The sequence below is a fragment of the Echiichthys vipera genome (assembly GCF_963691815.1).
Source record: "Echiichthys vipera genome assembly, chromosome: 20".
Taxonomy (NCBI): domain Eukaryota; kingdom Metazoa; phylum Chordata; class Actinopteri; order Perciformes; family Trachinidae; genus Echiichthys; species Echiichthys vipera.
Genome location: NC_139845.1, coordinates 11,150,069 through 11,175,302, shown reverse-complemented (window position 1 = coordinate 11,175,302; position 25,234 = coordinate 11,150,069). Strand labels below are relative to the sequence as shown.

Genomic DNA, 25,234 nt, shown 5'->3' with positions numbered 1-25,234 from the left:
GCACTAAAACTCCCCTGTTTGTTTGAGGTGGCGACTTTATCGCGCATATATAAAACACTATGTGTTGCGGTTTTGTTGTTGGCAGGTAAGCTGTGTAGCTGTCAAACAGTCTGACAGTGACCACACACTCATTTCTTTCAAGGTAAACTGCGTCACACACTGCAGATGGCCACAAAATTGATTCTTGAATGGCTCTCTTTAAAAAAATATGTATATATATCTCAAGTAGCAGCACATCTAAACATACAAATATTTAGGAGGAATGGATGACACATAACTCACTGGAAACGCTGACATCAGGGAGCGGCGTCCCTGCAGACTGAGGCTGACACAAACAAGCTTCCACATGCAAAGCAGTTTCTTCACTCTTACAGGTTCAAAGTTTGAGTGGAAAGCTTGAAAGGAAAAGGAGAGAGAGAAAGAAAAATGTGTCAAGTTTGAAAGGCTAAAGAGAAATGGCAAACTTAATTAATACCCCCCTCAAAAATTGGAAGAAGAAAACATTAATTTTTGCAATATTTCATTATATTGAGTCATTATTCCTGATAACAGAGCATCATAAAAACAGAAGGCTGCTCCCTTGAGTGTGCTCGGCCTGCAGCCGCTGCGCTCCATCGCTCTCCATCCATCTGCCCCTTCATCACTCCCACTCACACAGCAGGACAACACTTTGCACTTATGTAACAGAGAAGTAGAAAAGAGACACAAAGTGACTGAAAACCAGAGGAGGAAGGAACAAAGGAGGAGAGTGGCTAACCGCGTCTTCTTGTCTCCCTCTTCCACCTCCATCAACTGAAAGAGGTTTCTATTTTTAATGTTTTAACTGATATAAGCATTAGAAACTTGTCGTTGGCAAATTTCACATTAGCTAAATGTGTCTAATTGTTCTCAGCCTCAAATACTTTTTTAAAGCACAAGTTTGTGGAAGTGGATCCAGTTAAAAAAAACTCCCGACAAACAAGGTCACATCACCTCCGCGACCACAAGATCCTGTTTCAAAGACAACTTACTGTAATCACACTCCTCACTGTAACACTGACACACTGCGGCCCTAATGTACACTCTGATCATGTTAGCTCTCTGTCATGTGAACCCCTCATCAGTGATCCAGTCTAATAATGATAATCAACCGATAGTAATGTAACATATGGTTTATTTTGTTGGTGGTCTGTGTGATGCTTTCGTTTATTAAAAACATCCTAAAATCAAGTTCGGGCTTTTATTCTAATCATAGTCCCATCTCACCGTCTTCCTCGGTGGAAAAATCTAGTAGGTTTTTGTGGTAGTGTAGAAGATTTTCTGGATATTCCTACTGATTTCACACTTCTGATTCATAATGTCCCAATTTGATTCAATTAGGGAATATTAGATTAGGGATATTCCAGTAAGAATACCATTTGTTTGGATAAAAAAAAGATTCTCAGAGAACTAATAAATTGTACCCTCTAACCTGGTGCATATTTAAAAATGTAAAAGACTTAAATTCATTAATAAGGATGAGACCGCAAGGCAGTTGCATTAATGTACGTTTTGTTTAACGTGAACATACTACAGCAGGCGACACACTAATAAAGTGCAACTCTATAGGCTCTACAGGAAATAATGTACATGTGCTTTACTTAGTACTGAGGGTAGGGTGCAGAGACGTGTACTAAACTACATCATGACAAGGGCCACGCCAGTTATTCCATCGCCAGAATGCAACGTAACTTTATGGTAGTTAGTCCTCTTCCAGACAAAAGTCGTCATATGATAACAATTTTATGGATTTTATCAATTTTATATTTTTTAATTTCGGAAAATGTGCTTATTTGTTTATTCTCAACTACTTAAATTGGATGGGAATTACACCGATACGATGCTATTATAATGTGTTGCCCACGATTACAATGGTATCACGATACTGCGACTCTGCGATACTTGATACATTGCAAGACGATACATCACAATATCTGTAACTGAAGAAGAAACAATACCCTCCCAAAAATGCAAAAATCAGGGATTATGTACTTATTCACTGCATTGTGGAACAACAACAATGTGCATATGGTTTTAGCCTCTTTAACACACACACTGACTGTAGCTTTTACATGTCCACATGCGCCATCATTCCAATATAAAACCATTTATATAATATATATCATTTACAGAAAACTATTGCAAGGGGAAGTATTTCGATTAAATGGCGTATTGATATTTGGTTTGACCCCTAATTATTAATTTGAACTGTGTGTGTTTGTGCGTGTGTGTTTTATAAATCTTGCTAGACAATCACTCACACAGCCAAACCACTGCAACCAGCTCTTACCACCACAATTACAGTAGTAATCATTCCCAGGTTGGCTAAAGGAGAGACTGTTTATGTTGTAGTTTGGGTGCCAAGGGAGAGGACATGTAAAAGTGGTCTTATTCTGAATGTGTTTGAGTGACATTCAGGTATAAAAGGATCGGAAGAAGAAGAGACGTGTGATATATTGTGCGTCGGTGTATTATGTAGGAGGAAACGCAAAGTGAACGCCTTCACTGGAATCAGCTTAAACACGTGTGTGGTTCTGTGTCTTCCACTCCCTCTTTCCCTTGTCAGTTGTCAGGACACACCTTCCCAGCAGGTATATAGACTTGTGTCCTCCTGTGTCTCTCCTCATTACTCACACTGCTTTCTCTCTTTCTCTCTCTCTCTCTCTCTCTCTCACTGTTTTGCATTTTCAGTCTAAGATGCCCTAGGCCGGGAGAAGGGAAATGTAAATGGCTTCCAAAGTAAAAGATGCTGTGGTGTGGTACCAGAAAAAGGTAAGACGCTGTACATTTCTTGCATTTTCACACTAGGCTTGGTTTTTGCATGTCACAAAACAAGAAAACAACATTAAAATGTCTGCTACTTGCGTTGTTTCTGCAGCACATGTTCTCTTTAATATTTAACTCACTGCATCTAGGCTTTGGGAAGTGAAGTGTCCCTCTAGAGAGCCTTGCTTCACGTTGGATGGTGCAGTTTATTGATTCTGAAATAAAGCAGTCTGTTCCTGAAAAATCCTCCCATCAGCCAGTGAGTGTTGATGAGCTTAAGTTGTCTTTACATATATGGATGGACAGATGTGCATCAGTATATAAGAAATATCTAAAGATGAGGGTCCTCAGACAAAAGAAAGTCTCCTTATCTTCACCAGAAAATCCTTTAAATAGAAACGTAGCCAACAAAGCCAAATTTTTTTTTTAACCAAAATAAGAAAATTAACTTGAATGTCCACTCAGTAGGTTTTCTTGAATCTCTCAGCAACATCCCACAGTTTGCTAGGGCTGCCCTCTCTTAGTCAATTAGTCGACTAATCGGTCGCTTTGTTCTTTGTAAACTAAGATTTCTTTAGTCAATTTTTGGATGCTTTTCTCTCATGCTGAATGACTCATTTCCAAGAAACGGATGAGCACATCTCTGGCAAACACAGGAGTTAAAGTGGCGCTTTTGCATGATTCTTTGTGGAGAAACTCTGTTCTACGGATCTATCAATTAAAACAACTAATCGATTGATTGTCATTTGAGAAGAATGAATGAAGTTCTTTGAGGACAGTCCTAGGGTTTGCTCAGCTGTCATAATTTAAATGAGGAGCGTTGGTCATGTTTCAAATCCGCCTGTAGTTCTATCAAAATTTATTTTATCATGCAAAATGGGTCAGATTTTACTACTTGTTAAGTGTTTAAAAAACCATTAACCGACACAAAATGATGCCTGCAGAGTATCGTCATGTCTGTCGTGTATATGTAATATTTAAAAGTACAAGACAAAAACATTGTGCTCAACCACGAAAAAAATGGAAAGCTGGGTACATATAAATAATGTTAAGTTTAACAAGCTTTAAGTCTATGTTTGCACAACCAAGTGTTTTTTCTATTCGGTTTCTGCTGTTTATTGCACACTAGAGCCTGGTGATAAAGATATAGTAATACGTTACATAAACACTCTGGTTGACAAACTGTTAACACAGTGCTGTTTCTGAATTACCTGGAAGAGATCAAAGATGCCTTTGGCACACTGAAAAAGTATTTTCTTCATTTTCATCCCTTAAAACAGTAACTGACGATATAGAGTTACAAAAAAGTCATATTTAAGTCTTTTTATACACTGAATTTTCGTCGGGCGTATCAGTACAGTGTGAAACCAGGCCGGTGTTGTGTGTCTCCTTGTTCCATGGTCTCAGATATCAGATCCTCTGCTGGACTCCGGCGCTGCCCCCCCTGTCAGCTCTCAGCTTACAAACCCCGTCCGTCTGCCCTCACAAACCTGTCTGTCTGTCATCATGACCCTGTCTGTCTCCTCTTAGGCCTCTTCTCCTTGATCACCTGCCTTCCACGAACTCTCTGTCTGTGTGTGTCAGCTTTTATTTTTATTTTTGATCTTCCATCTGTGTGACAGACCATCACAACCTGTCTGCCTCTGATCTTCTGCTTGCACCTGGCAGTTGTCAACATCAACATAAGCTTTCACTGGAATGGGATCACAATGAAGATGACTCATATGACGAGTTACAGACTTTAATCATAGCTCTAAAATCTCTTAAACACTGCTTTCTGCATGAGACAAACAGCTATTGTCGAGCCAAAAAAAAAATTATGGTGGTGGTCCTTAAATGAGTCCGAAATGTAATTGCGGGGAACATTAAGGAGGTCTACAAGTCTACAGATCCATAAGAATAGTCTGAGAACCTGGGGTAAAAACAGAAAATGAATGTTTCTTTTAAATAATTCAAGATTAAACTTGATTGTTTGTGTGTGTGTTGCTGAGCTTGTCTGGGCGAAGCACCAGTGACGACAACCGCTGAGTCATGAACGAATAAAGCCCTTTTTAAGTAGAAGCCTCAGGGCTTCCTTATCTCTTACGTCTCCTTTGGAAGTTATCAGATGTTAAGTGTTTTTTTCCCCTCCAGCTACCTGAATATAAAGACAACACACAGGCACTGTGTTTTTCATTTTTCTCTGCTAGTTGTCATACACTGGGCTTTCTTTCTTTGCTATTTGAGTCACCAGCTCAGGATGACTTTATTTATCTCCAGTCCTTCAAATCTCTGTATTGGTACTGTGATTCATGTGATGAGCAGTAACACGGCAGATACACAAACCTTGACGGGCAAAGTCTGTTTCATTGCAGCTCTTAAATTCCGATAAGTTCATGCTAAAAATACAAGAGAGGGCAAGAGATGCAGTCTGTGGTTTGGCATTAAGTAGACAACTGAAATCGTGCCAAATAAACAAACTCTGCCCTCAGGAGAGTATTAAGGTGTGCTTGTATTTACGTGGTGGAGAATAAACTGTCATGTTTTATAGCTTTGCATTGTAATGGTTGTGTAAATCTGATCCACGCTCAGGTTATATTGTAAATACCGTCAGAAGAAAGGACTATGGATTGGTCTCATATTTGTTTATTTTTATCACCAAAACGTCCACTTTTTGCTCTTTGTTTTTTTATAGGTCAATTTATAGCATTGTCAAATAAAAAAGGAACTTAAACTTAATCCTTAAATTTGTCTGAAAAATAATAAATCACATTGTTTTCATCGTGCAGTGTTTTTACCTCCAGCTATGCAGTTAGTTTTGGTTTTACTGGTTTTCTGATATCTGTTCTTGAGGTTACAGCTTCTAGACCATTTGAGTGGAGGTGAATCTTATATAATTTTTCTCACAGTATATGACTTAAATTTGTTGAAAAATTCAATGGCAACTGTCCTTTCCAGAAACAACACAGGAACTACTTTCTACTAAAGAAATAGTCCCTATAAGAGCGTTCAGGGGATTATCCAAAGTAACATTGACACGGTTACTGGAAAACACAAACCAATCTTTATCTTTCTTTCATAATCTTCCAGTCAGACACTACGATGTTGAGTCCACCACCACCCCTACCACCACCTATCCTTTTCTTATAAATGTCTTGCTCCCTCCAGAACCCATGCAGCTAGTATCACCATTTGTGAATCGCTCGACTTCTTTTGGATTCTTCAGAGCTGATCTTAGGGAAACCTGACTTGAACTCAGAGATGTCAGCAGAGGTCTATGCAGTTTCCAGGGTTCATTATTGTTCTATTAACTCACGCTACTGGTTAATCCAGTACAAGGTGGTGCATGGACTGCATTACTCAAAAACAAAGTGAATCTCCTTCATGGAAAACAGGTGTTCCTCTGCTGAAGGATCACTAAACACCTTTCTGCTTTTGCCCTACATTATACAACTTTTGGACCGGCTCTCAGATGTCTATTCCAGAGACATTCAGCCCAACCTTGACCTGTCCTTCCTTGGATGCTCTGCAGAGACTTTTGAGCTGCTGAACGGCGTGCAGATTTATGAACTCACCTCATATGCACTTCCGAATGTGTGTTGCTAAGAAACTTACTCCCTGACCTGGATGGCTGCCACTCCACTCTGCTTTTTGTGCATTGGCTCAAGGACATGTTGCCTATTAAACATGTGGAAAGACCACGTCAGGGTCTGCACAAATCCAATACACAGAATAGATTTGGGAGAATCTAGGGACCCTCTTGGTACACAGTGTCAGATAAGTCCGCATCCATAGGACCCTGACCTCACCTGTCTGGCTACATGACTGGTTGTGCCATTTATTACCTTGCTCCTGAGATTTTACTATTATTGACAACACTGAAAGACTACATATGTATTTGTGGGAACTGTCTGGCAGCCTTTTTATTTTGTATATTTTTTTGTATGTCCTATATCCACAGTGGGTATGGGAAGTATTCAGACCACCTCAATATCAACTGAAATGATTTTAGCAAATGGCTGCAAATTAACAAAGAGTGAAAAATGTAAGGGCGTCTGAATACTACCCACTGTATACAGGTATATCTGGCTGCTAAGTCTGACATAACACCCTTTCAAAATACGGTTTCCGGGTCCAAACGCTCCATTGAAACAAAACGGACAACAGCGACCGAACATGTGAACAGTTACAATCACCTCTTTCGTCAGTTAGACACCCTTTTCATCAATAAGAAAGAGGTAAAATGACAATTATGTTGTTTTTTTAAAAACTCTGATCCGTTCAAACAACGAGGAACACGGCACTGCTGCGCTGTGAGACTTAGACCGGCTTGGACTCATATTTAAAAAGGGTGTTACGTCACGTCTTAACAGTTGCATTGTCATCCATTGTCATAGTGTGGGGGTAGAAATCTTAAAAACAGGCATCCCAGAACTTGAGCAGATAAAATCGAAACCACCAATTGACGTGAGTGAGAAAATTTTTCAGGTCTTTTTTGTTATTTGGGTGAACCGATCCTTTTAATCAGTCATTGTTGGGATGAAATACATGCCAACATGTGTGTTTACTTCTCGCCTTTTTGTTTTTTTACTACTTACTCCTTTTTACTGCCAACTTAACCTATTTGCTTTTGTTACACACTCCTGAAGAGCTGCTAAACAATAAAGAAATTACAAGAATGATAGGATACACCCTAAACAAATGGGGCAGCTCTGGTTTGCAAAGATTTCTGTTTGTCAGTCACAAAGGTAAAGAGCTTTAATAAACATCAGAAACAGGTTTAAGCCATATTTCCAAACACAGTCTGTAAAGCTGAACTTCCCAGTATCTTCTCTTGGCCTACAGACAGCAGCTCTTATGACTCACAGTATATTTCTGACTGCGTTATGTCTGCAGACAGGCTGCTTATAGACTCACTGTGATGTTAATGCGGAAGCTGCTTTTATTCTCACCACAGCACCACGCCAAGCCCATGTCACCGTAAAGACGCATGTAATCCAGATCTGTTGCAGCACCAGACAGACTTAGTTGATGTTTTTTATGTCTGACACAAAGTGCTTCCTATAGTCTAACAGGAGGCCGATTGCCAGCTTCTTGTGGCACATCAGTGATATATTTGAGCACTGTGATAAATCAGCTTATGGTCTATTTGTGTGGTGGCTTTAAGGCCTTCTTAAGCAACACAGTTCATATCCTTGGTTTCTGGGTGAGATCTGTGGATGTTACGAGGTCAGTTAGTCTCAGTGCCAAGAGTCTGTGTGAAATGAGTTTATATATAAGGACATGACTGTGTTTAGACTAGAGCAGGGGTGTTAAACTGATCCAGTAAAGGGCCGTGTGGCTGCAGGTTTTCATTCCAACCAAGCAAGAACACACCTGACTCGACTTACTCGATCACCTGAACTGTCTTCACACAGTTGATTTGTTGGACCAGGTGTGTTTTTGAAAACCTGCAGCCACACGGCCCTTTACTGGATCAGTTTGACACCCTTGGACTAGAGGAAACAACACATGAATGATCAAGTAGCTATTTATGTGTAAACGTCACCCGCTAAATATGTTTTCATAAAGTAGGATTGTGAGGGGGAAAAAGTATTATTGGCAGATAAATTGATGGTAGTTATAATTATTAGTTGCAGCCCTAAACTGATTTTATTGCCGAATCCAAGTTAACTTGCACAAAACTTCACTGAACATCCCTTTAGATTTTTCAATCTGACACACACAGACACACACACACCTGTCTGAGCTGAAAATAGACCTTACACACTCTCTACAACAACTCTGTGCGTTGCCATGGTCACTCATGAAAACAAAGCAGAGGGTTAATCTGCCCGCCACAACCAGCTGTCTCACCCAAACTCCTTTTTAATTGTTCTTTCACACACTTCTCTGAAATTATTTGTGGATAAATTGATAAGACAGCACATTTGTACATAATGTTTTATATCACTTCAATATCTTGAATGAGTGAGTCGTCAAAAAAAAGACAAATCAATTGATATAATTAAAGTAATTATTAGTTTCAGCCCTAACTGAACTAACTTGGACAAAAAAGTGCTTTAAGCATTTTGAAATGTAGCATTTGATTCATTTATTCAGTTGGCCCTTGACTCTGAAAACATAGCACGTGCCACTCTAAACTGAAAGCATCCTTGTTCACACACCAGCAGTGCCTCTGTGGGTTCCTACTGGTGGTTAACCAGTGTGTCAAAGCTAGGCGATTCTCACAAATAGGTGAGGGACTTTCGGAGCTGGTCCACAGTGGAAAGTACCAAGGTCTTCAAACTAGAAAGAAGAAGCAAAAGGTGGATGAATAAACGGAGAGATACAACGTAAACTCTATTTTTTTGATATGGTCAGCTTGGCCTTAGAGACTGGTGGGTGGAGGCTTTTAGCAGCTACACTCTACTGTACTCTAACATTGTATGTCCGCCCATTAGTTCTGAGTAGGTGTTGTACAGTGGGTATGTTGAGCATTTTCTCATGATGAGACTAAACCACTTGAGAGCCATGAAGCCGTGAGATGAAAGATGCTTAAAACATCTGTAAAGCTGAAGGCGTGGGTGATAATTCTTTACTAACGAGCGACACCTTTCCCATTAGACCTTTAATCCATTATTATTATTATTAGAGCAGCACCGGAGTGTGTTTTTCAAAGGCACCGTGCTCCTGAAGTATCTGACAATCTAGTTTGCGGTAACCTGAAGCCCTTTGAACCCCAGCTAATCTATAATAACATATAGATGAATGGAAATAAAACACTGATGATTGACTGCTGAGAGCTGTGTGTGTAACACCTTATGAAGGTCAAGTGTAGACAACCTCCTCTTCAAACCTGTGTGTCCGCGTGCATGCGTGTGTCACCCCCTTTATTGCAGAGGCAGGCATTATATAACTCTGTTGCTTCGCCGACATAATCCCTCTCTCTCTCCCCCTCCCTGGATCGTCCCTCTATCCGTCGCCATGGTGACCCCAGCACTGCCGCAGCGGCACACTTGGCCTCGTCATCTTCGTTTCTGGTGCACTCTGGCGCTCGATTTGTTTGTCGAATCACCAAAGTCTGTGATTTTTCTCCGTTAAATGTTAATAAAAATACATTTTTTGTTGCCACAGAACGTATTTATTTTGAGAGGGGGTGATTAGGTATACAGATTAGTGTGTGTGTGAGAGAGAGGATTTTCAGTGCCGTTAATGCCACACTGTCAGACCTCAGTTACCGCATCACTCCATGATGTAATGAGGGATGTGTGTGTCTGAAATCTCTTTCCATACCTGCTCCTCCTCCTTATCTACACCCTCTCTCCTTCTTTATCTCTCTGCTGCGTAGTCTGCTCGTGTTTGCCCTCTGGCTGTCCTCGGCGCACACTCAAGCATCCTCTCTGATCTGTGTGTGTATTTTTTTAATAGGTTGAGTGATGTGGAAAATTAGCTGTCAGCCCAAATGTCACACAGTTTATCAGTCATGCAGACGTCAGATTTAACGCTATCCGGTGGTCAGAATGGCCCATTTGTTCTCAACTGGTGGAGTCTCAGGATCAACATTTGTCATTAAGTCACAGCTCGAACATAATGTCAGATTTTAAATAGAATAGGGTTAGTCTACAGTCCTTTATTGCAGCTTTAAAACATAAAAAGAAATAAATTTCAAGACATGGAAAGTACATTCAAACCCAGAAAAAATAATCTTTAGTCGGACAGTAATGAAGTGGGAAGCTCTGTAGTTTGGTGGAGAATTGGAAATGGAGTAATCTTTCTCTGTGTTGTACATAACACACATTTTTGTTTCCAATTTATTGTCTAGATAAATCATTAGTCTAAAAAGTATATTTTCCATCCCAGTTCCTCAAAGTACAAGATGTCGTCTTCAAATGTCTTGTTTTATCATTAGAAAAAAACAACAATATCCCGTTTAATATGACTTAAAACAGAGAAGAGCAGGAAATCTCTTATAGTTTTAAAGGCTGAAAACAGCATTTTCTGCCATTTTTGAATGAAAAATTACTTTTAACGATTAATCCATTATCAAAATAGTTGCCTACTATTTTTCTGTCTATCAACTAATCAATAATAACTCAATTTTTGTAAAATATGCAGCTGCTTTGTTAAAAAAAAGAGGAATAGAAGAAATGTTACTTTCTTGAATTGTTACAGGTCATTACATGGTTTTTTACGTTAGACCAAACTCTTTACTAATACTATAGTCGACAAAACAGTCTCATCAAAGTCCACGTACAGCTGCTCTGAAGCTATCGATCACATCACATGATGTCCAGTTGTCGTGGAAATTGGAGATCTTAAAACGTCAACACGTCAAAATAATTTGAGTTTGAAAGTTTGTTGTGTTGAGTGACGTTTTCAAGGTCAAGATGACCTTTCGACCCCTTAAAAGTCTCTATTTAACCTTTTTGTTTAGTCAGCCAAACTGAAATGACAAATAAACAACTGCATGAACTCGCAGGACTTCTTATACGTTGAATCAGTTCTGTGGGAAGCGATCAGATGACATCTGGCTACAGCAAAAATCTGCTTTTTTCAGAATGATCAGGGTCAGACACGAGCGCAACGTGACGCACTGCCTGACCCACATCTCACGCCAGTATCTGGTGGTTAACACGGGGATATCACAAGTCAACATGGCGGTAAATGTAAAGCACAAATAGTGATAACTTTCCTCTTAGATTATTATTATTATTATTATATTATTTTTTATACTGAAAAAAACAACCTTCTAACCAACATGAACGACACTCTCTCCTCTCCGCCCTTTTTCATGTTCTTCTTTCCTTCCTTTGACCTTCCTCTTCCTCTCTTTCCATCCATTTTTAATGAAGTCTCATTAAAGATGCAGACTTTCCACTGCCGAGCTCGCGGGGTGACCCAGACTCGATGCCTTGGAGAAAAACACACTCACATGAATAGACTGATCTGCTGAGGTCTGATCATCAGCTGATCCTCTCAATGATCGCGCAGAATGAAAAATGATGATGGACCAAATTGCGTGACTTTTTTCCCCCTCCTCTTTCAACTGCTTATCGTGAGTTCCTAAAAAAACTCTAGCAGGGTGTCATTTGTACAGTTTTACCATGTGTGTTCGTGTTCAGATATCTGGATGACGTACAAAACTATCGTCTCTCCAAAATAACAGCACTTTCTCTAAATTTAGTGTGTGTGTGTGTGTGTGTGTGTGTGTGTGTGTGTGTGTGTGTGTGTGTGTGTGTGTGTGTGTGTGTGTGTGTGTGTGTGTGTGTGTGTGTGTGTGTGTGTGTGTGTGTGTGTGTGTGTGTGTGTGTGTGTGTGTGTGTGTGTGTGTGTGTGTGTGTGTGTGTGTGTGTGTGTGTGTGTGTGTGTGTGTGTGTGTGTGTGTGTGTGTGTGTGTGTGTGTGTGTGTGTGTGTGTGTGTGTGTGTGTGTGTGTGTGTGTGTGTGTGTGTGTGTGTGTGTGTGTGTGTGTGTGTGTGTGTGTTACATTGATAAATCAGAAGATCGTACTGTCCGGTACGTTTCCAGTTTACCATGACCTACTTGGACAGGTTTCACAGGTTCTTAACTCCACTTTTAGAGACATGAAAGACCGAGAGATCAAAAGCAAACAAGAGAGGGTTAAAAAGGCTTACTGTAGATAAGTGTGTTGTTTCTGTTTGTGGGTCAAATGTGATCTTTTCAGCAGGTTTGGTTTCACTGCTTAAGTACGTTTACCTTTTAAACTCCGCAGAACTTTATTTTGATCTCTCAAGGAAATCCTTAAGTGCTCAAACATGCCACATATAGCCGTAATGATAACAAACGGTATATGGGAAAAGTACTGTTAACTCAACCTTGTCATCGCATATGAAGTGTTGTCTATTTTGTTACTTCAATTCATCTATTGGTTTTGATGTTTTATTCATATTCTTTTTTGAAAAAGACAGAATCTTTGTGGATATATCTATAAAATGATGCGCAAGATTTATAGAACATTTCCATTTGTTTAAAAAAATGGAGTCAAGTGGCCCATAGTCAATTTGTACTTGCACTTATACGATTGTTTTGTTTATTAGCGGTTATCAAATATCAACAGAGACTTAAGTTATTTGTCATGTTTAATCTTTATTGCAGTGAATGAATCAGAACAAAGACACTGGATGCAAAACAACAAAAGCTCATGTGGTTGAGCTTCATCTCATAAACTTTTAAAAAGTTTTAGCTGCCGCCATTTTCTCGCGTTTCCTCGAGTGCTCGATCGGTACTTTGCATGAGCGAGATGGCTCACTTCTTAGCTTCTTCCATCATCAGCTCTGGAAAAGATTGTGTTTGATTCTTGTTGATCAGGCTAGATTTACTAGTCCGAAGTGGCATTTTACTTGTTGTTGAGCTCTGCCGTGTTAACATCACTTATGTAGTAACTTTATAACAAGTTGGCAAAGAATATGTAAAACTGTTAAAAGGTGTGACACCAGAAGTTTTTTTGAAAACTACTTGGGGAGTGTATTAAAGGTGTTGCTGCATGGTTCTCATTGACTGTCCCCAACTCGTCTAATAGCGATGTTTTGGGACGGCCTCTGACATCTGATACCGGTTCACAAGGCACTCGCATGCATCTTTACATAGAAAACATTTGCTTCCTGTTATATGAATATTATGAATATCGAGTACAGCCTCTATAAAGGGTTTATTACAGGTTTTTGGAAGAATTACACACACTTTAAAATCCTAATTTATGGGGAAAGGATGCCTCACCACGGTTGTAAAATTCCAACTGTTTTATGAGATCGTGACCGCTCCACTTGTGAAGCAAGAGCTTTTTAAAAGCCCTGAACTCCCACACACAACAAAACAAAACACAGACCGTAGTGATCTGTTTTTGCAGACTCATCACAATGTTGAAAATCCGTCGGTATGGAAATATATAATCTGGCTTTAAAACAATGATGATGATGCGGCTTAGAAATTGAAGGGGTGATGGCAGTTCACTTTACTTCAAAGAGTTTATTTTAACTTTTTCTTTCTTTAGTCAATGTAGATCTTTCATTGAGCGGAAGTGAAGCTTTTTTTCATGTGTCTAAGAAAACTTTGATCGTGGTTTGGATCATTATTCCCCTTCCTGCAAACAGCAAGAAGATGACATGTTTAAGGCATCTAGAAACGGACTTCGCCTTAGCCCTTCTCCTGAATCCTTTCTCTTGTTTGTGTGTTTCTCCAGATTGGCGCCTATGACCAACAAATATGGGAGAAATCAGTGGAGCAGCGAGAAATAAAGGTATGTTGCTTTATTGTTTGTTTGCTTGTCATTTCACTTTTTGTCATTTTCCCGTTTTTGTTTTCTTTCTGTGCTCTGTTTATTCTAAATATCTCTGCTCATCCTATATCGTTTCCGTTGTCAAGTATTCTATCCTCTCATTCACTCCTCCATCTTCCTTCCTCTTTCTTTTATTCTGTTCACTTTCTCTCATCATGCTGCCAGTTCTTTTTTTTTGTACCAGTGTTTTCTTTTAACTCTTTCGTCTCTGTCCTCCTGGCTGGGTGTCACCTGCCCATCTTTCCTCTCTCCATCTCCATCTCCACCCCTTCTTCTTCCATTCGTCTTTTCCTCCTCTCTACAGTTTATTTCTCTGGTGAGTATGCAGCGGGGCAGGACGTCCCTCTTGTTGTCCCACAGTGCACGTCTGCTCACCCACGCTGTAGACTTCTAGACTGTGATTGGTTGGTTTGACCGCTCAGTTGCCATGTGAGAACCCTGGTGTGTTTATTAACCCCACTCCGCGTTCACATTGTAGCAACACCGCTTTGTGATCACTTGCTGCAGGATGAGGTTGTTTCTTTAAAGTTTAACTGCAGCCAAGACAAATGAGGGAACTGAACAGCTGTAGCCTTCAGAGTTGCTTGCGGTGTGAACCCACAGCTGGATTAGCTTGAGTCATGTGATCAGGGTGGCAGCGAAACTTTGGTCTTTAACTCTTTAACACACAGTTTAATGTTTAAATGAATGAAGCTGAAAGTGACGCGGATTTTGCGAATTACAGATCAAAGATTGACGAAGGACACAAGAGTTTTTTCAGGGTCATAAAGCTGAATTTCCATGACCCGTCAGTGCTGCGTGTTCCTCTGGGAATAGATGTAACAAATTCAGGTATGGAGGGACTTTCCCAGCCTCACAGCAGAGTGTGCGTATGCTCCGTAGACCCTCCTGTTTAGTTCACATATTTTATTCTGTTGATGACTACAACAAAAGGCATATATTATATACATGTATCTACAAAATTAGACAATACAGCAATTACAAACAATGCAAAGAGATTAGATGAAAATCTACCAAAAGATTGATATAAATTAAAAGATGAAAGAAAAAGAATCAGACTGAAAACTGACTGCTGTCGCTGCTGTTTTTGTTTCTTCTTTTTTTTTTTTCCTTTTTGGTGCAATCCAGGTGCCCTTTGATGTTCCAAACTGTTATATGTGAACTGGTTGAAAAGGGACAAAGTAGGAAGTGGAGTCACTTCAGGTATAGTCATACCAACGGGAAAAAGCGGGGTTCCCTGGTAACTCACCTGGTGGAGAGTGGCCCTTTGCTGCATCCTCCCCTTTCTCTCTTCCCTCTTTCCTGTCTCTCTCCAGCTCCACTATTTGATCTGAAGGCAAAAAAAACAAAACAAGTCTCTGTGTCACATTGACGTGAACTTGTGAGTTTTAGGAAGTGGCTTTCATTCATAGCCACCAGTTTCTCACAAGAGGACTCAAAATGGACGAAGCAGAATCACCTGACACTTACATTACCCACAATGCAACCTGACAGTAATCGTAGGACTCTTGTTGAGTAGGATACATTCTAACTTAACCCGTTTTGCACACTTCACTTGTTTGTGGATTCAAATTAGACTTTCTCTAAGCTGTGGAAATCAGAGCCTCTTCACCTGTCTGCTGTGACCTCTCACCTTTGACCTTTTCATCCCTCCTCTCTCATATTTAGCCAGAGATTTTCTCATATCCAACATTCCCAAAGTGGGGTTCAAGGACCTGAAAGACTTCTTACTATATTTTTAAGGCAGGATTACATTTAGTTTATTTGTTTTAAATTAATAAGTGACGGGAGATATGAAAAAAATTGCGTACACCTACATTTTAATGGCTTCTAATGAGCGGTCCTCTTACTTCCCTCCTACTCTCCTGTAAACAGAGGTGGGACACACACACACACACACACACACACACACACACACACACACACACACACACACACACACACACACACACAGCGCTCAGAGCTTGGTTCTTTGTCTGTCGAGTAATTGGTTTCTCAGAGTTTACAGCTGCAGCCGACAGTTTATCTTAGCATGGTTTGAATTCAAGATGCGTCGAATCCTCACCTCTTTAAAGTGTAAATTGTGCTGTTATAGAAAAAATATAATCAATTATCTGAGAGTCTGTAAAAAGTCCTGTTTTATCAGTCAGATTCTTTTTATATTGACCATTTTGGCACGTGCGCTTTGTTGTACAGAACATACAGCTGCTCCTTTTTATGTCTGTATCATGCTCTGAAGATTCATATTTTTATTTCTGACAAAGAATATATAATGTTAATTTGTTAAAGCATAGTCAACCATAACCATCAAACCATAATATTTTGCCTTTTAGCTAAAGCATCCATAACTGCTCTGCCATTAAAAATGATCCCTGCTCTGGCACTTACATAATCAGTTCTGCTCTGCAGAGCAAAACCAGTCACCACCTGCTGGTGCAAACAGGAAACTACAGTACGATACATACTGCTGTGTTTTAGGTTCATATTCTTTTTGTTTAAAACATATTCAGTTTTAGGTGTATAAGCATGTGCAGTATGAAAAGCAGTATGGCAAGACACCTTTTAATAAGGATTGTAAAGAGTAACTGCCTGTTTTATACCCTTTTCCTTAAATATATGACTGGCATTCATACATGTTTGAGCAATCAGTCACTGACATCAAAACTATAACTGGAGGAGAAACTAGTTTATAAAGATAAGAGACTATGAATAGCACAGAGCGATAAGAGCCGTGGCCAGGCGAGATATTTGTGGAGGACTTTTGCAGTAACTCTACTGCCAAGAGGAAGCTATTGATTGGCTTCTTTTAGACATACACACACACACACACACACACCCACTGCTCTTCTAGTCTCTCACATCTCGACTGTCTGCCTCCCTTTTCTGACACTCACACACTAGCTTGTTGGCTGCACTATTTAAAGATAAGGGCCTCCATCAAGCCTTTCTATCAGACCGTGCACTGATAACACAGACTTAATTGGTCTGTCTGTAAATATTGGCATAAGCCCGTGAGATTTCACACACTCCTGTTAAATGTCAAATGTAAAAGATACGGAAGGAGATTTCCTGATAATGAAAACCAACGAGTAGCGCTGAGTATTGTTTGAAAGTGTCCTTTACAAGTCCTGATACAATACCTGACATGGGTGCTGATACACAGGGCTGCCCCCCTTTCAGTCGACTAATTGATTGTTTCAGTCTTCATAGACTGAGATTTCTGTAGTCAAGTAGTCGTCTTTTATGTTTTTTTTTTCATGCTGAATGCAGGATTGGAAATTAACTTTTTTGTCCAACTGCTATGCAATAGATTACTATTTGTTTTTGTTGGCTGGTGAGCGAAGCAAATCTAACAGCCGCGTGCGTGCGTGCGTGCGTGCGTGCGTGCGTGCGTGCGTGCGTGCGTGCGTGCGTGCATGCGTGTGTGTTGCAAAGCAGTCATAGTTGTGTTGACCCAGAGCCATTGATAAGAAAACTAATTTAAACCAAACTATTGTCAGGCTGCTCACCATAGTAACTCTGATGCATTAATGCTTTCCTGCTGCCGCTCACAGGGAAAGGCTGCATGTGAATTTGATCATTTACAACCGCTCGTAAAGTGTCAGTACAGTTTGTCATCACAGCTGACAGAGCGTTCACACACACGCACAGGTGAAGTGTATGCAGCATAGGAGGAAGTGACTGGTTGGCACAGGAAGTTGGCGTGCCAGAGGGGAGCCTTATTCCTGGGGTCATGAACTGTCTCTCTAACAGTAAACCAACACTGTGATGCATGATGGCTGTTACATACTTTTTGATACAATGCAGTTGAAAAGTCTCTGGGGATGCTTTTTTTAATTTTCTCCTCTAAATTCTTTAACAAATGCGAACTGACTTGAGGCACTGAAGTGAAAAAAGGTGTTTTCCAAATCTAGTAGATGTGAGTAGTTGCCTGTGAAGTGAAATGGAGACTAGAGCCAGTAGTTGTGAGAGCCCGAATGCACGGCGTGCCTCCTCAAAACACTGAATGTGTGTGTGTTCATGAAGGCATAAAGTGCACGCAAAAGCCTCCTGTAGTTGAGTTCCTGTGTGTGCCAATATCAATAATGTCTCTCCTTTTCTTCCTTTGTCTGGCATTGACTCTGTGTCTCTGTGTCTCCCCCTGCAGGGCTTGAGGAACAAGCCAAAGAAGACAGGACACGTCAAACCAGATCTTATTGACGTGGACTTGGTTAGAGGTGAGACAAAAGTTTGTGTGTGATTGTGTGTCTGGGATTTTTCTCTGTTAAATGTAAAGAAAAATACATTTTTGTTGCCAAAGAATTTACTTATTTTGAGAGGAAGTGATTAGGTATACAGATGTGTCTGTGTGTGTGTTTGTGCGCGTGCACTTCCTTTCCATCCAGCTAATTAGATTAGATACCAGACAGGCTTTTCACTAAAGCTTAAAGACACACAACATCGTCTGCTCATAAAACACACAAACCCGAGATGCCGGCGTCACCGTTCCAACTTCCCATCGCTGTTAATCCTGACACTCTTTCTCTCTTAAACTCTCCATCTGCGTTCTCATCTCTTTCGCTTCTGTCACATATTCAATTATTTATCAAAAATCTGTCAAATTTATCCTCAGTTACTGTTTCATCTACTAGAGGAAGGGACGTAGAAAAAGATCTGCAGAGCTGAAATAGGATTAAAAGATAAACATACTGCTCTAATGTGACTCCAGGATACATTAAGTGATGGACCATTGGCTTTACTAGTTCTCCTCGTTATACTAAGAGTGTGTATTTCTTCTCCTCATCCGTAGGTTCTGCGTTTGCCAAGGCCAAACCAGAGAGCCCGTGGACGTCACTGACCCGGAAAGGCATCGTCAGAGTCGTCTTCTTCCCGTTCTTTTATCGATGGTGGATCCAGGTCACCTCCAGAGCCATTTTCCTCTTACTGCTGGCTCTCTATCTGCTGCAAGGTGTGTGTGTGTGGAGAGATAAGTTTTCGTTGTTCTTTGTTTCTCATTTTCTGGCTGAAAAAGTATTGCAACTGTAGCGGAGATATTAAAATTCCTCCTATACAATGCACCAACATGTTTATTAACTGAGTAATAAATCATACAGTTGCAAAACTGCATTTATTTTATCGAGAATTCGTAGTTTTAATCGTGTCTAATGAGGTTCAGTAGGGTTAAGAGACGAGCTGCTGCATCATGATCTAAACATTTACTGGTATCTTGGCTGAACTGTTTGAATCTTCTGCCAAAGTTCACAGGATGTTTAACCAGCTGCTACTGTGCGTCTAATCTGCAGGTTTTCCTAAAATACACATGCAGCACACAAAATAGCTTCAAAGCATGGAGTTGCAGTGCTGCACACACACCACTGATGGGTGTTTTCTAACACCTACATCATGCCCTTTCCAGCCCTGACAAAAACATTTTGTTTTTCATCTCTCCCTCCATCCCCTCCACCCTTCCTGCTCACTTCCCACACATACAGCATGAAAACACTCACACGCCTTCTCTTTGCTTTAATACCACAGCTTTATCAGGTGTTGTTTGCTCAGTTACACATCCAACCGACACAAAGCAACACGAGCATCCCACTGGAGTGGTCTTGTCTAATATTCATTTAACTTTTAGCCCCTTTTTTGGTCTCCACACACAAATATCTGGAACTCCAGCACCTCGACTTTCTTCCTCATGGATCGAGAAAACCAACACAATGAGCTAAAAAGTTCAAGAGCTGTGACGAGCCGCAGAGTTTGGTGTTAAAACAATAACATTAACACTATAATTAATTTCCGTTTATAATCAATGCCATTGGTCGCTTCTCTCTCCCCCCCTGCAGTGGCAGCAGTGGTCCTGTATGTGAGCATCCCCCAGCCTCATGGCATACCAACCACTGAGGTGTTTGGAGCCATCTGGCTCATGTTGCTGCTGGGCACTGTCCACTGTCAGATCGTCTCTACAAGAACCCCGAAACCCGCCTCCAGCAGCGGGGGGAAAAGACGCAGGTAAGGATGGGGGGGAAGAGGGATCAAGGATAGAAAAAGAGAAGCAGGAAGGAGTTTGTGTGAGTGAGGAAGAGATTAATCATACAGGAGATGAAAGAATATGAAAATACACTAAGAAAGTCCCGCTGGAGAGATACAAAAAAAGACATAAACACACACATGGAGAAAGAGGGGAGGAAGAAAGTTGTGGTAGCAAACAAATTAATATTTGTATTTGTCTGTGCTGTTTGCTTTCTGACGACTTCTCAGCTTCATTCACAAAAAACTCAAACTGAACAGAAGTGTCTTTATCATGGAGAGAGCTTCTGTCAACATCAACAGACTCTTCTCAGCTGTCTGTCAACATTGAGACTTATTTTAATCTCTCTAAATGTGTGCAATCTATGTTCCTTAAATGATCTTTAATGGGCATGAATTAGGGCCAAGCCTGGGTATTGTATCTAGATTACATGCTTCCCACTTGACAGGCAGAACATGTTTACCTTACCTTGGAATCTCTCCATGATAAATTTAATGTCACTGGTTAAAGACAACTGGTATTAATTGTGTGTGAAAGTAGAAAGTAGCTTGCTCCACTTGGTGTGTTTTTGTAGTTTTTAGACTTGGCAGTTTGTGGTTTTCTCCCCTTCAGTTTAAAGCTCGTCACTGTGTGGCTGCTGTTTCTTGTTCAAAAATGATATAAGACAATTTTCAGACTCATGGAAAGAAAATTGGACCATGCCATAGTTTTGGAAAGGGTTTGGAGGCCGCGGGTTAACAGTGTTTGCCCCTTCACCGAATCACCTTTGGGTCTCTTTTATTAAGGGGAGGGGAAAAGGATTAAGGGTACAATTATATTTACACAAAGTTGATTCTGTTCCTCTGTACATTTCTCTGTATCTGTCTCTCTCTTCTTCATCAAGTCTTCTAGACATTTCATCTCAAATCAGTCTCCAGGGCACAAAATGCATACAATCGCTTTATTTTTTAAATGTTTATAGCAGTGATCCATGAAAGCCTTTTTGGACATCTTGTTTATCCTGCCTTTTAAATTTGAAAACCAAAAGACGAGAGTATTTCACCTCTTCTCTGTGAGTAAAGTTGTACTCCATAAGATTGTCATCTATTTAATTGTCTTTTAAGTTACTATCTAGCAAAGAGTGAGTTAAAACAATTGTGATTCATCATAGGACCCACTAATGAATAAACTTCATCTTGCCTTTTTGCCGAGTATTACAATATCCATGTCTGTGGCAACATTTCCGGGCTTGATGTAAATGAGCCGCCATGTTAGTGACGCTGCTGCCAGGTTAAGGTTGTCAAGGTTAGGCTGCGTTCACTTGTAATCTGAAATCGAGGACTACCAACTTATGAGTCAGGCTTGTAGTAAGGGCAGAACGGTGGCGGCTGCTGGTTCAAGAAAACGATCTGAGACCTTGTCGGGACTTGAAAGGTGTCTTCTCAATGGCCAGCAGAGCTAGGCTGCTTAAACGGCCTTGGCCCAGCTGGAGCTGCCGCGCCAGGCTACTATAAAGCGGCACTATAAAGCGCCGTGGAGCTGTTGGGATAAATATGAAGGAAGTTGCACCGGTTACCTGTGATAAGTAGCTGATTCTGAACAAAAGATGAAGGCTTTTTAGCACAGCAGTACATATTTAACCACTTTTTTTTGTGACATTTTAGAGGAATCTGAGCTTCCCTTGCAGTCTTAGAGCCGTCGTCACTGCGGCAGAAGTATAATAATAAACGTGTGTGTGTGTGTCAACACACAGTGACCGTAAATGTAACAAGATGGAGGCTCTGAAAGAACAGGCTCGCCTGCAGTTACATCATACCGCCAAAGAGGTCGCCAGAAACAACATATCTCAATTCTTATGGAGTACAACTTTAAGTAGCAATTCTTTGAAATCTACCTTTACATTAAATATCCTGCAAAAGTAGACTTAATATTTCTTCGCAAAAGAAGGATATATGTTGAAATGTGATGCTTCCTAATCACATATTAAAATATGGCACATATTTTTGTTTTTGTCTCGTTTACTCAATAAAGTTTTTACAAACTATTTAAATGAAACGCATGCAAAATGTGTCTATTTTAGTCACCTCAGATTATGTCTTCAAATTAAATTTTCTCTTGATATTGATAACTTATAACATTTAACCAAGAAGTAATGTTTTTAAATAAAAAAATATCTACTTTTGCAGAATAACAACCTCAGATAGGATTTAGGTAGAATTTGCCTTTTAACTGTATCAGCCTTTGTGTCCAGCAGGTGCCTGAGTTTTGTGTACCAGTGCTTTGCTCTTTGAAAAATGGCACCATGTAGCTTCTGTACAAGTAAAAATAACTGCTAACACCTGATTATATCACATTGAGAACATAGGGCTAGACGATATGACCAAAATCTTTTTCTCCGGTCAATTCATATCTTGATAACGATTTATATTACAATATAGCATGTTTCCTCATATGTAGTCTGTATGAACTAACCACATGGTAAAGCCTATTTCTGTTTACTCCTGTGTGAATTAAATACTAGTTAGTATTTTCTCATTTTATTAGGAACTTTAGTGCTAAATGAACATCATTTTGCAAAGATTAGAGCGTAAAGCATCGTTCAAATGACGTAAATATTGCTTTGCACCGCTGTTTTTTTTTTTTTACATTGATAGAAGCAAAATTTTTATGTTATGACGATACATTTAGTCATGAAGCATAGCCCTGTGAGATAATGCAACCAGGTTTCTGGTGGACACTCTGCTGTAGTTTCAAGTCTTCTTAGTCTCCAGGTCTTCTCTAAGTCTCTCTCCACTATCTTATTCTTTCCAAACTGAAGGAAGTTGAGGAAGGCATCTCAGATGGAGGTGCATAGGGAAGGCGACGGGTCTAGCACTACAGATAACACACAGGAGGGGGCGCCACACTCCCACTCAGCCAGCACCACATACAGCCTGGGCGCTCTCTTCCAAGATTTCTGGCATGATATCTGTAAAGCTGGGTGTGTATTTTCGTTTCCCATCTTCCTAAAACAAGATGATTACCAAAGACAGGACTGGGGTTCAGTTCACCAAAGGATCCAGGCCAAAAATTGGAATTTTAAATTGGAATGGTAAAATTATATGATATATTATAATACATGATAAAATGTATGGTAAAATTATAAAAATTTCTCGTATAAGAAATAATCTCATTGGATACTAGTACAAATACTCTTAATGGTACTGAACTGAATCCCAGCCTGGACTCAGACCTAACCTGAGCTTCTTCAGCTGCAACGTCACTTCCTCTCCTATCGTTAACTTTTATCCTCCCAGAAAAGGTCTCCACTTTCTCATACGTTGACTGAATGTCACATTTGACAAATTTGGATTATGTTCCCAAAATGTAGCGATCTTTGATCTTTGGCACCGCTGTTTTCAGTGAGGAGAGGAGGGACTTTGCATCTGATTTCGATGTGCATGACCTGCTGACCAAGCTGTGTTCATAAACAAGCACGGGGCGTAGTTCCTTGCTGTAAAAAAAAGAAGAAGAATGAAATCTACAATAAATCAACTATCTGAATTTTTCTCATGCTCCATTTTTGGCTTCTTTAAAACAATTAAATGTCTATATTTGGGATTTTACAGCTGCTTCCTCCCCAAGCTTCTACTCTGCGCAGCGCTCAGCAGACTGCAACAGTGTGGAACGTTTCTGAGCACTAAATAACTCTTGATTTGGTTTCTTCATCTATTGATTATCTGCAACACTCACTTCAGCACTCGCTGTAAGACACTTCAGCCTCGGTCAGTTAATTTGTCTCAGTGATGCATTCAATAGTCCTCTGATTTAATCACTAGTTTAACTTTATTTAGAATTTCTTCTTAGATTAGCAGTTACAGAACTTATCCCCAAAGCAATTTCAGTCAAAAGCAACTGGACTTAGTTATTTGTCTAGAAAGACAAGTACGCAAACTGATGAAGCCTCTTGGATGAGAGTTGAAATGTCTTTCACCTCTCATCCAAGAGGCTTAATCAGTTCATGTACGCATCTGACCAGTCCCAGCCTGTCTTCCTAGACAGATAACCAAGTCCAGTTGCTTTTGACTGAAATTGCTTTGGGGATAACGATGACCTGGAGAAATGAGAGAATTCACAGGCGAGTTACAGAAGGTTGTGAATGTTTAAATATAGTTACAATATTGATTGTCAGTGCTTTTAACCTTAATCCATTCATTGGTCTTCTTCAGTGTCTAATTGAATGGTTAGTACAGCAGCAGCTCTCCAGTATTAGTGTTTCTTATGAATGTTCCACAGTGTTGTGTTGAATGCATCCTGTCTGCTTCTGAGACTGATATTCATAACTAACTCAATGCCCTGCTGTGTTTCTATAAATATCTAAATGTCTGTATCCATCTGTCCATCTATACACGTCTCTTTTTCTATCCATCGCTCCTGCTTTTTCTTCTGCCCTTCCTCCTTCCCTTCCTCTGCTTCCTCCTTCAGATCTAAGAAGTCCAAACTGTCCATCGACAAGTCGACAGAGACGGACAACGGCTACGTGTCTCTGGACGGCCGGGTGACCAATCGCAGCAGCGAGGAGGGGCTTCAGCTCCACGAGCAGCGATGCGATTTACTAAACCGGGCCGACGAGGTGTGCTGGAACTCTCACGTCCAGCCCGCTCACGCGCCCCGCAGCACGGGGCTGATGCTGGCGAGCGGCAACAAGGTGAGTAGTTCCGTTTGACTACAGCGCAACATGCCTGTCTCTCCGGGATTTGGCTGATGTGTGTTTTGTCTCTTTCAGGAGCCGGCATCAGATGAGGCGTCCAGCGAGGAAGACCCTGAAGCATCCTACAGCGCCCTCCGCAGGGGAGTGGAAAGAATGAACAGCGACTGTACGCTCAGAAACCGCAAGAATACACACCACTACAAGAAACACTACGCTGTGGAGGTAAACACAGGTTTACACGTTTACTCTTCAAAGCTGTGTTTTTATCAGGACGTGTTTATATATATATATATATATTGTTTCCTATCTTTGTAAAGATAACAATGCTCCCTTTGTCTTTCAGGATGTCCCCAAGTCCGGCACCAGCTGCAGCTCCAGATGTTCCAGTCTGAGGACTCAGGACTCGGAGAGCACTCGACACGAGTCCGAGACAGAGGACCTGATGTGGGAGGACTTCCTGCACTGTGCTGAGTGCAGATCGTCCTGCACCTCAGAGACAGGTTAGAAGACAACATTAG

At 40.5% G+C, this 25,234-nt stretch overlaps 1 protein-coding gene across 2 annotated transcripts in view; it reads left to right on the top strand.

Moving 5' to 3' along the window:
• LOC310962521 (protein PHTF2) overlaps positions 1-25,234 on the top strand; it is a 45,319-nt gene that overhangs the window by 12,657 nt on the left and 7,428 nt on the right. Inside the window, exons 2-10 of one of the 2 annotated variants that reach the window (XM_083935019.1) lie at positions 2,710-2,790; positions 13,945-14,001; positions 18,188-18,257; positions 18,830-18,988; positions 19,863-20,028; positions 22,845-23,006; positions 24,491-24,713; positions 24,792-24,938; positions 25,060-25,216. In XM_083935019.1, coding sequence (XP_083791145.1) covers positions 2,746-2,790; positions 13,945-14,001; positions 18,188-18,257; positions 18,830-18,988; positions 19,863-20,028; positions 22,845-23,006; positions 24,491-24,713; positions 24,792-24,938; positions 25,060-25,216 — 1,186 coding nt within the window. In that variant the 5' untranslated portion in view covers positions 2,710-2,745. The remainder of the gene's footprint in view (positions 1-2,709; positions 2,791-13,944; positions 14,002-18,187; positions 18,258-18,829; positions 18,989-19,862; positions 20,029-22,844; positions 23,007-24,490; positions 24,714-24,791; positions 24,939-25,059; positions 25,217-25,234) is intronic. The other variant, XM_083935020.1, reaches the window with a different exon arrangement.